The sequence below is a fragment of the Eriocheir sinensis genome, chromosome 37 (genome assembly GCF_024679095.1).
Source record: "Eriocheir sinensis breed Jianghai 21 chromosome 37, ASM2467909v1, whole genome shotgun sequence".
NCBI classification, from domain to species: domain Eukaryota; kingdom Metazoa; phylum Arthropoda; class Malacostraca; order Decapoda; family Varunidae; genus Eriocheir; species Eriocheir sinensis.
In genome coordinates this window covers 7586571-7598862 of record NC_066545.1, presented here as the reverse complement: position 1 = coordinate 7598862, position 12292 = coordinate 7586571, and the positions used below count along the sequence as shown (strand labels likewise).

The following is a 12292-nucleotide window of genomic DNA, read 5'->3' as shown; positions in this document are numbered from 1 at the left end:
TACTCAGGGTAAACAGGAAGGGAGGGGGGGGGGGGCGTCAAATTAAGCAGACAAAAAGGTAGGCACAGGTAGAGGTGAGTCAGGGACGTATACTTATATAATCACTGTTTTGCGCCTTCTTGAGAATTCACACTTATAAACACACCGAATTTATATACGTAATCAGGATAGACAAATAGTTAGGCACAGGTAGAGGTGAGTCAGGGACGTATACTTAAATAATCACTGATTTGCGCCTTCTTGAGACTTCACACTTATAAGTAAACTCGTTGAAGGAGTCATTTAAATGCATACATCTAACACATATACATACTCTAGTTCAAAAGGTAGACGAGTTACTCAAGCATACAAAGAGGTAGATACATAGATGACTAAGTATACAAACATAAGACAAACCCGTACAAGTAGATATATAATTATACACACCTGACCTACACACTACAAAGATAGACACAGAGGAGGTTACGTCAACATACACTTGTCAACAGATACACTTGATAAAAGTCTTTAAATCTGAACATAATGGAAAGATAAGGATACACAAGAGACAAAGGGCGTATACGATTCCTTCTGTGGGTTCATAGATATCGTGTTCAGGTGTATTTTACAGGTAACTTTAAATAACTATATGAAAGGCATTGTATTAAGAGAGAGAGAGAGAGAGAGAGAGAGAGAGAGAGAGAGAGAGAGAGAGAGAGAGAGACTGCCCCCTCCTTTCATACACAATATATATACGGTTATTAACGGTGATTGGAGGGCGTCAAAGAAGGGGCGTTCTGTCAACAAATCACCTGAACTTATAACCTTTTAGGAGGCTTCACCTTTATGCCCCGTTAATTGCAGGTGACACTAATTAACCTGGAAAAATGTTAATTAAGCATAAGTAATGAGAAAAAAGTTTTTGGAGGTTTTGATTTTTGTTTACATACACAATAGTTGAGTAGTAGTAGTAGTAGTTGCTGTTGTTGTTGTAATAGTAATGGTAGTTGTAATAATAATAATTGTAAACTTAGTAATAGTTGCTTAGGGGTTGTTTTTGTAGTAAGTAGTAGTAGCGGTGGTAGTAGTAGTAGTGATAATGATGGTTGATTTGGTGTTTGTTATGTAGTAGTAGTAGTAGTTGTAGTAGTAGTAGTAGCAGCAGCAGCAGTAGTTCTTGGAGTTGTAGTAGTTCTGGGAAAGGGATCCAAAAGAGGCTTGGAATCTTTTTGCTAATGATTCAGAGGCTAGCGACACCCTCCTTTGTTCCTTAGCTCCTTTTAGCCGCTCAGCGTGACTCAGAGAGAGAGAGAGAGAGAGAGAGAGAGAGAGAGAGAGAGAGAGAGATCCACCCACCAAGCTACGCCCATCTCTTTATCAGGAATCATTGTGTTCGTGTCTGTCCTTGTCTTATCTAACGTTTCTCCCTCCTCCTCCTCCTCCTCCTCCTCCTCTTCCTTCTCCCTCCTCCCTCCTCCTCCTCCTCTTCATTCTCCTCCTCCTCCTCCTCCTCCTTTTATTCCTCTTCCACCCCGTGAAAAAAAATAACGTTACGTGTAAGCTAAGGTATTGTTGAATGTACTGTTGCATAAGTATGATTGATAGAAAGCCAGAAAGAGAGAGAGAGAGAGAGAGAGAGAGAGAGAGAGAGAGAGAGGTAAATGGCCAAATAGATATACAGATAGATACATTGATTGATTGAGAGACATATAAATGGAAAATTAGTGTTGATTAACCTACCATTGCATAAGTATGTAGGTAGATAGAGTGAAAGCTAGATAGATAGATGAACAGTAAGGTAAATAGACAGAGAGATACAGATAGATAAATAGATGGATATATAGGTATGTAGATTAAGAGAAAGCAACTAGATGGGTATATAACAGAACCAAATACACACACACACACAGACACACACACACACACACACACACACACGAGTATTCTAAGGATGTCTTAAACGTGCCATTCTTTCTATTGTTACACCACTGCACACCACGCGACTTTTTTTTTTTTTTGTTTTTTACTCTCTCTCTCTCTCTCTCTCTCTCTCTCTCTCTCATTTGCCTTTATCTTACTTATTTACGGAGAGAGAGAGAGAGAGAGAGAGAGAGGTGATGACTGGTATACAAGTTTGCTAGTTGAAAAATATCAGAACAAGTTGGATGTGATGTCTTGACTTGTTATTTTTATTGCGCTCTCTCTCTCTCTCTCTCGTGTTTTTAGGTTATTAGATCTAAGTGTTGCGAAGTTAAAACCCATAAATTTCTCTTCATTTTTCTATATTAACTTATCATTATTTTCACGCATCCTCCTCTTTCTCATCACTCTCTTTGTCCCATTTTTTTTAACTTTATTTTTCCTTGCATTTTAGTATAGCCCTGTCTCCCTCTTTTCTCTTTATTAATGTCTCATCTTATATACTTTTTCTTTCCCTTTATTTTCACACATCCTCCTCTTTCTGCTGCCTGCTAGTCCATGTTTCCATGTTTATCATCACTCTTTTTGTCTTTTATTTCTACTTTTTTTTTCCTTGCATTTTCGTATAGCCCTGTCTCCCTCTTGTCTCTTTATTAATGTCTCATCTGTTACACTTTATTTTTATCTTTATTTTCACACATCCTCCTCTTCCTCTTCGCTCTCTCCTTATGTCCCGTCAATTTTTATTTTACTTTTTCCTGTCTTTTCATTTATCCTTCTTTCCCTCTTTACTTCCCCTCTCAGTGTCCCATCCTTTCATCAATTTTTACTTTACTTTTTCCTGTCTTTTCGTATATCCTTCTCCCCCTCTTTACTTCCCCTCTCAGTGTCCCATCCTTTCATCAATTTTTACTTTACTTTTTCCTGTCTTTTCGTATATCCTTCTCCCCCTGTTTACTTCCCCTCTCAGTGTCCCATCCTTTCATCAATTTTTACTTTACTTTTTCCTGTCTTTTCGTATATCCTTCTCCCCCTCTTTACTTCCCCTCTCAGTGTCCCATCCTTTCAGTGCGCGTTTCTTTGAGTGTATAATGCCGTCATAAAATATTTCCCTGGACGTGAGCTTGTGCATGGACTGGCGTACACTTTTCCTCTTCCATTTAAATTTTGTGTTCATGATATTTTCGCACGATTGTATTTATGTTCTTTATGTTGAATACTACTTTGATTTGTTAGGAAGACGTAATGACGGTAAAGGTAGTAGTAGTAGTAGTAGTAGTAGTAGTAGTAGTAGTAGTAATGATAATAATGATAATAATAATAATAAGAAGAAGAAGAAAAAAGAAGAAGAAAAAATAGATAAATAATAACCTCGCATCAGCCATACTCCGTCTCCATTCCCTCCTCCTCTTCCCTTTACGGGGGTAGGGAGGGAAAGGAAAGGGAAGAACTGCCAAGTCTCAAGTTATATATGCCAATTACCTCACTGAAGGAGGGACGAGAGGAAACGAGGAGGAAAAACCAGGAGTCAGAGATAATAATAATAATAATAATGAGAATAATATAATCGGCTTTACTTACACATCATTTTCATCTTAGCCCCACGCCCATTAACTGTGTGTGTGTGTGTGTGTGTGTGTGTGTGTGTGTGTGCGCAGGTGGGCGTTGTTACCTGATAATGTCGACCCCCAGTTGCTCTCTCTCTCTCTCTCTCTCTCTCTCTCTCTCTCTCTCTCTCTCTCTCTCTCTCTCTCTCTCTCTCTCTCTCTCGCTCTCTCTGCTCTTACATTTAGGTTCCTCCTCCCTCCTACTCCCTCCCTCCTTCCATCCCTCCTTTCGATAACACTGTTCACCTGATGTCCTGATAACGGCCCCTCCCTCTCTCTTTCTCTCCGCCCCTCCCTCTCTCTCCTCCCTCCTCTGATAAGGGAGGTATAAAGGGATGGCATGGGAAGGTAATTGTCAGTTCTTTCGTGTCAACCACCGTGAAAACACCACCACGACCTCCATCACCACTACCACCACCACCATCACCACTACCACCACCACCATCACCACTACCATCGTCACCCACCAAAGGAGTTACCACTATTACAGCAACAAGAACTACTACTACTACTACTACTAATACTACTACCTCATCGTCATATCTACTTTCCGTCATTTTTATTCTCCATCTTTTTTTTGCATATATTTCTTCATAGTTGTTCATCTTGTCATTATCTTTCTATATTACAGTATCGTTATTTCCTTCCTTCCTCCTCCTCCTCCTCCTCCTCCTCTTTAACTTCAAAATTTTACGTGTCTTTCATATGTGTATTTTGACCTGTTCTTTCATTGTATATATTTAGCTTTTTTGTCACGCTTCCACTGTTTGTTTTACGTTTTGCTTTTGTGTGTAAGATATTCTCTCTCTCTCTCTCTCTCTCTCTCTCTCTCTCTCTCTCTCTCTCTCTCTCTCTCTCTCTCTCTCTCTCTCTCTCTCTCTCTCTCTCTCTCTCTCTCTCTCTCTTGTTAACGGTTGTCATCCTTAATTAACTAATCTGCCTCAGCCTCCTTTTCAAGTGGCTCCTCTTATCTCTTATCAGCAGCTTCTCTCTCTCTCTCTCTCTCTCTCTCTCTCTCTCTCTCTCTCTCTCTCTCTCTCTCTCTCATTTAAAATATCTCAGTTAATTGTTTGTTTTATTTTGCTATTTTTACCATATTGTTAGCAATTATTTGTCTATATTACTTTTTATTTTTATTTGTGTTAATTATTATTTTTTTTTTTCAAACATAGCCTCATTTCAGAGCTTTTGTGTGTGTGTGTGTGTGTGTGTGTGTGTGTGCGTGTTAGGGAAACGGTGAACACACACACACACACACACACACACACACATGGGTCCCGCTTTTATCCCACAACAATTTTTTTTCATCCCTCTCGTTGTTTAATTAAAAAAAAATCATAATCCCTTAATTGTTCTTCCTTTGATCCACAGCCTTTTTTCTTTTTCCTTTTAATGTGTAATTGAAGATATAAAAAAAGAGTCTTGTCATGTTCCCTTAATCAGCTTAACCTCGAGATAAGTTAGGAATTTAATCTACGGTTTGTTTGTTTGTTTCCTTCTCGTCCTCGTCTTTCCTTTTACACACACACACACACACACACACACACACACACACACACACACACACACACACACACACACACTTTTTCGATTCTTAAGTCTTTCACATTTATCTCTTCTAGTTTTATTTGCTTTAACATATTTTTTTGCGGTCTGAAATATGTTTACTTATTTTTTTTTCCTCCTCGTCTTTCCTTTCGCACACAACCTCCTTTGCCCTCTCGAGTCCATCACATCATATTTTTTTTCTTGTTTTTTTACTTTATTAATATATCTTTTTATACGTTATGTGGTATTTATTTCGGTGTTTTTTTGTTTTACTTGTACTGTTTCCTTTTACCCACATACTCTTTTGCTGTTTCTAAGTCCATTACATTATTTTTTCACTTTGCTCACCCTGTTTACATACCTTATTTTACGGTTTGTGGAATTTATTTACTTCGTTATTTATTTTCTTTGTTCTCATAGCTCCTTTCATACGCAGATAGTACTCTTTTGCCTTTTCTGAGTCCATTACATTACTTATTTTCCTTGTTTCTTCGCTTTTTTTTTTACAATATTCTTTTTTTCGTTCCATTGATTTTATTTATTTAGTTTTTCATCTTTCCCTCGTATTTCCTTTCACACAAACGCTCTTTTGCCTTCTCTTGAGTCCATTACATTATTTTTTTCATTGTTTCTTCGCTTTATTAACATTCTATTTTATTACCTTCTGTGGAATATACATACTTCGTTATTTTTTTTATCTTTTCCTTGCCCGTCTTTTCACGCATGCTCCTCCTCGTTTCCCTCGTCCATCATTTTACTCTTCTCGTTTCCGCTCTCCATTAACATTAATTTTCCCTCCACGCCAGCTCTTCCTCTTTAAAGGGACGAGTCCAACGTTTACATTCACCTTTTTTCACCTTTAATGCCCCCTCCCCCCCTCTGTCTATCCTCCCTCCCATTCTCCCTTCCTACCTACCCACCCACATGCCTACCTACCTCCCTCCTTACCTTCCTGTCTATCTACCAATGTTACCCTACTTACCTACTTACCTGTCCCTCCCTCCCTCCCTACCTACCTATCTGCCTAGCTACCTCTCTTCGTACCTACCTGCCTGGCAACCAACTCACACACATACACACACATACATAATACACACCTTCATTCAGACGTGTACTCTCCCACCTTTGTCTGTATAGCTACATATTTCCAAATACACAAGTTTCTCCTTTATTTATCATATCCACACTCTCTCACCTCACTAAACTTTGATATGCCCTCTCCCCCACTTTTCCTCACCCTAACAAGCCCCTAACAAGCCATTCATATGCCTTTTTACGCCTTCAGGAGAAAAGTTACCCTCATATTCATCACAATCACCATTCTGCAACCTCACCAAGTCTTCATATAGCTTCCTCTACCCCTTCAGGAGACAAGTTCCACACATGTCCATAATATTTACCATTCATCAACTTCATCAAACCTTCATACGCCTCCCTCTACCACTTAAGGAGACAAGGTATTCCCATATTACCCACTTATTACACCCACCTTCCCTCACCTCAACAAGCCTTCATATCCCCTCTTCTACCCCTGCAGGAGACAAGTTCCGCCTGGTGCTGGCCACGACGCTGCGGGAGGATGGCTACCCGACGGATGGCCCCGAGTACAACCCTCTGGACACGGGGCCGAGTCGAGCCGATCCGTTTGACTACGTGATGTACGGCAAGATATACCGTATAGAGGGCGACGACGGGCTGCTGGAGACCTCGGGCAGACTGTGAGTACCTGAGGAAGGGGTGAATAGGGGAGGGAAGGAGGGAGAGATGGGGACGTGTGGAAGGAACAGAGGGAAAGAAGAATAGTAGAAAGAATAGAAGACAGTAGCGAGTGTCTGGGGGAGGAAGGAATGGGAGGTAGAGAGGGAGAGATGAAGCGGAAAAATAGGAAGGATAGGAATGTTTGGAGAAGGGATGAAGAGGAGGTGGGATTGAGTATAGGGAAAATGAGAAAGAGAAGAAGGGATGGAGAAGAGGGAGGGACGGAGAGAGTAAGCACGTAGTAAGTGATGATAGGAAGGAAGGATCAAGCGTGCTGGGGAGTCATTAGAAGGGCTAAAGGTGTGGATGATAAGGGATGAGGGATAGATAAGTGGGAAGGTTGGAGAGAGTATGTATACGAATATGGATAACAGGAAGGAAGGGCAGGGGAGTGGAGACCGAGATTTAAAGGCTACGAGTGGTGGTACTCCCTCGGGTAGAAGCCGTGGGTTATGCTAGAGTGCCGTGCGCATGTAAAGGTGAAGAGAGACGTGCGTGAAAGCGAAGCTGGAAGTACCTGAGGGAGGGATGAAAGGATGAAGGGATATGAAAGTGGAGGGGAAAGAGACAAAATAGCTGGAAGGGATTGAAAACGAAGGAGGAATATAGAAGTTATTGAAATAGACATAGTGCTTGGGAAGGGGATGAAAGAATGGAGAGTTAGGAAAGAGGAAAAGAAGGTCAGTAAGAAAAGGAAGAAAAGGAAGGGAAAGCAGAATGGAACTTTAGGAAGATATGGATGTTTAGATGCAAGTTAAGTATCGGTTGAATATTATTAAGGAAGGAGACGTAGAAATATTAGAATAGATTATGAGGAAAGGTGTATACAAGTTTTCATTTATGTGTGTTTAAAGGTAAGTTACTAAAGCCGTGTTAAGTTATCATGTGCAAAGTTTTATGCTGTGATTTTAATGTTGTAGCCTCCGAGGAAGCTTTGTGTATATGTGCCGCTTCTTAGATGTTGTTAGTGGTGAAGAGAGAGAGAGACGAAAATGTTCCTCTCTCAGGTCACATTCTCTCCACGTGCGATCCTTCATGTGCTAATGTTTGTATGTTTAACGATTCGTCATTGTTCTCGTCGTCGTTTTCGTCGTCCTCGGCTTTAGTTCATTCATCACAGTAGTGCTGACCGTGTTAACAGTGGCTTGAAGTACACCTGCGAGCACCTGTAAGAATTAATTGGTTCTTACTCACCTTTACGTCTTCCTTCCCGTTACTCTGACTTCCTGCATTCCGCTCAGAGGCTAATTGTACCCATTTTTTGCTCAGTCGTACATTAATTCACTCGCTCAGCTCATCTATTGCCTCGTTATTATAATTTAGGGATTCATTTATTTATTACATGTTTGATTTTCGGAAGTTCATATTTTATTTCCTTTTATTTATTTTTTCATTCCACAAAGAGTATGAATGCTTATTTAATCGTTTACTAATTAATCAGTCCGTTATTTACCTGAGAGAGAGAGAGAGAGAGAGAGAGAGAGAGAGAGAGAGAGAGCGTTCTGTATTGCGCCTTTTTACAATTAATATTAAAACCGCAACGCACTCCACGCTGCCCTCTGTATTGATTCACTCGAGGCTCGCCGATACTCCAAGCCACTGTTATTATGCGCAGAGAAAATGTGTTTGTCTCTTTGAGGGAGTGATATAATGGCGGACTGATATGGTTGTATTGTGCACGCAGCCTTTGGTGGTGGTGGTGGTGGCAGGAAAAGATGTATTGTAGTGTAGCCAGTACGATGCAAGAACCATTGTATGTAAGAAGCTGTACCGTGGTTGACGTGTAGCGTGGTACGAATGTGTGTGTGTAAGGGATTTGTGTCTAGACGAAAGCCTTGCAACTCCCTTATGCTCTTTCTCTTCCTCCTCCTCCTCAGCAATGCGGTAAAAAATAATAGCTTTTGCGTGAGAGAAAATTCACCACCCTAATTAAAGTATTCTATCAAAAGTCGAATTATTATCTTTTGTCGTCTATTTTTATGTATCGTTTCTAGCATCAGTAAGTCTTATTTCATTTAGACTCCCAATGAATTTGATATAGAAAACGGAGCTGGGCTTATAGGAGGATGGGTAGCTGTTACAAACGATACACTACCACCACCACCACCACCACGTCAACACCACTTTTAATGACCTATCCTGTATGTAGCACCACCACCACCACCACTACTTCTGCAAAACTACGACGTCTCTAACACCACCACTACCACCAAGTTATCATCACTGCGTCATCGCCACTGCGTCACCACCACTGCGTCATCATCACGCCACCTCAGGGCACGCAGGACGAGGACCATCCTGCGTTCACATGTGACTTACTTTTGTGAACACAGCTGGTGGTATCTCAGTCCTGTCTGTACCACACTCTCCTCCGGCCACCTACCAGCGCTGCCACTCCAAAGTCATCCACTGCCAACGTTGATCAAGTTACTTCACAGTCAACCACCTACCAACGCAAAGTTACTTCCAATTCAACCATCTACTTACCAATGAACGTTAAATTACTCCCAAGTCGACCACCTACCAACGTTATGTCACATCCAAGTCAACCATCTACTATTCAACCAGCCAGTCAACCACTATCAATGTTGTCGTCACATGTCAACTACCCACCAACGTTGTCACTTCAACCACCCACCACTCATCCACCAATTATGTCAACTAACCACCGCCAGCAAACCAATCAGTCATTCACCTTGTTAATGAGAAACTTATCAGGTAATTAATGAATGTTTTAAACCAAGTTAACGATAATTATGGACCAGTTTAGGGCAGCCAGAGTGGACCCGTCTACACACACACACACACACACACACACACACACACACACCTAGACAGCAGCAGCAGCAGCCAAACAAGTTCAACCAGGAGGCAACCAGACAACAATAACGACTAGGACGTAACCCAAGAAGACCTTCCACCACATCCACCTCCACCCACCATCACCACCACCACCACCGCCACCGCCACCATTCAGCTCTCCGGGAATGTCATCCAATCGACCCAAATCGTGCCATGGACAACCAACAACCAGAGCAAGATAATTATAAACAGAAGGAGCAAGAATAACATGTTTTAAAGGCAGTATAAAAAGATAATGGTCAGGGCTTTAATGATTACCAGTAGCTTTAGCGATGTGTGTATTTATGTATGCCTGTATGATAACTAAATAAAGGGATAAAGAAAAAAGAATAATTGTGGATAAGGACTTGGAACCTAAATAAAGATACTAGAAAAGAAAAAAAGACAGTTGAGTTAGGTCTGGAAAATGCGGAGAATATAATTAATTTCGTGCCCAAAGAAAGGCAGAGGAAGAGAAGGAGAGGTGATTAGGACAAATGGAATGAAACACACAAAGGAGGAATGGAGAGAGAAAGACAAAAGGGTGTTGAAGACAAAACGGCATAATGAGAAGAAACAAAAGAGAGGGAGAGACAGCAACACAAAGAGAGGGAAGACAATGAGAGGCGACGGGGAAAACAAAAACAAACAAAAAAGCATCACACGCACAGAGGAAATTTTAGGGAAGAAAACTTGGAGGGGAAAGGAAGCGAAAGATACAAAAATAGAGCTTCAACGAAAACCACAAGACGAATGATACAGCACGAAGCGAAATTGGGAGGAAAAGGAAAAAAGTTAAGAAATAGTGTGTTAAGGAAGAAGGATGGAGAAAATAAGTGGTGAAGGCTGGTGATTGGGGACGCGTCAACACCACCATCACCACCACCACCACCACCACCGTCACCACCTCCTCAATCAGCCTGAATCAGCACCACCATCACAGGAGACAAGCAAGCTATCGTCAGCGTACACACACACACACACACACACACACACACACACACACACACACACACACACACACACACACACACACGAACGGTCGATGAGCACAGTTTTGTAACAATTCATATCACATTATCAGTACTTACAAAGACAATTCAATAACAGCTCTGTAAAGCGGTTTAATTCTTCTTCTTTCATGTATGTACGTTTATTATTTGTAAGCATTATTTATTGGCAGTCTAGGGCAGGTTTAGATTATCTCAGGTGTATCATTAATGGGTGTGGGAAAGGGAATATGTGCCAGATGACCTTGCCTTTCAGAACAGGTGAGTGAGAGACGACGAGACAATCAGCAGGTATGTACCCCCCTTTACCCCCTCCCTCCCTCACTCCACAACCCCACCGCCGCTAACTCGGGCTTTGGCGGAGGTGGAACTGGGACTGAGGGGCGGTATGGGGGAAGTGGGGAAGTTGAGTGGGTGGCTGTCTGTCTGTCTGTCTGACCTCTTTTCCTATTCCAGTTCATTTTAGTCTTACATGTATACATCTCGACGTCTTCTTTTACGTCTCTATGTTTTTTTGTATGTTTCTATTCCCGTGGATCTTCTAGGACGGTAAGGTCTTATTTGTTATGTGTATTTATCTCTGCATTTCGTTTTTTCGTGTGTACGTTCCCTGTATGTTTCCTACCATCGCGGATCAGTGGGACGGTAAGGTCTTCATTATGTTACGTGTATTTATCATTGCATTTCGTTCTTTTCTCTGTTTCCTTTCATCGGGGATCTATTAGGACGGTAAGGTCTTCATTGTGTTACGTGTCTTTCCTATCGCCTTTCTTTCCTGTGTATGTTTCCTAATCTCGGGGATCAGCTGGGACCTAGTGATCCTGGCCTGTGCCTCGCTGGGCTAGTCACGCTGAGCCTCCCCGCTGCCGTGGCCGCGGAGGGGGCGGGGTTGTCACTGTCTGTGCCTGGTGTTGCCTCCCCTTCTTCCTCTTTGCCTGGTTGTCGTTCGGTACAGCAAAACAGCACAACAGCAGCAGCAACAGCAACAGCAGCCGCAGCAGCAATATTAGCGTTAATTGAAGTGGTATGAAAGTCACTTAGCCCTCAGCAATTTCAGTACAAACAATGTCATCAGTGGCAACAGTAACAGTGCCAGCAATCCTGTTGTGTCGTCTCCATTTTTTTTTTTTTTTTTTTTTTTAGGGGGGGATTAAATACCAGTTACTCCACAAAAACTAACCACTATGACGTCTTGTTCGTATCGTGTATTGTTGCTTTTATGATTTTTTTTTTCACCAACCGCCTGATCATTAAAGGTAAAAAAAAAAAAAAAAAAAAGAGAGAGAGGAAGAAGGAACATTGCCTTATCTCTAATACAATGAAAAGAACAAGAACAACAACCACCATACTCTCCTGTTCTTATTGTGTTTCTTTGCCTCTTTAAAACTTTCTGCTATTTGCTTCAATATCAACAGTTAAGGAAAAAAATATTACTGTTTTCCTTTGAAATTGCTACAACGCTTGAAGTCTTCGTAATATGACAGACACATATTGATACTTCTTCTTTTTTCGTAGATATTCATAACAGGACAGAAAGACGTGGTGTTATTGAATTCCAGGCAACGCAAATACAGGTAGACAAGAAGGAGGAGGAAGAGGAAGTGGAGGAGGAGGAGGAGGATGAGGAGG

General features: G+C 41.4%; 1 protein-coding gene across 3 annotated transcripts in view; it reads left to right on the top strand.

Moving 5' to 3' along the window:
• LOC127008152 (DNA-directed RNA polymerases I, II, and III subunit RPABC3-like) overlaps positions 1-12292 on the top strand; it is a 69592-nt gene that overhangs the window by 41536 nt on the left and 15764 nt on the right. For all 3 annotated transcript variants that reach the window (XM_050879808.1, XM_050879807.1, XM_050879809.1), the window contains exon 3: positions 6592-6772. In XM_050879808.1, coding sequence (XP_050735765.1) covers positions 6592-6772 — 181 coding nt within the window. The remainder of the gene's footprint in view (positions 1-6591; positions 6773-12292) is intronic.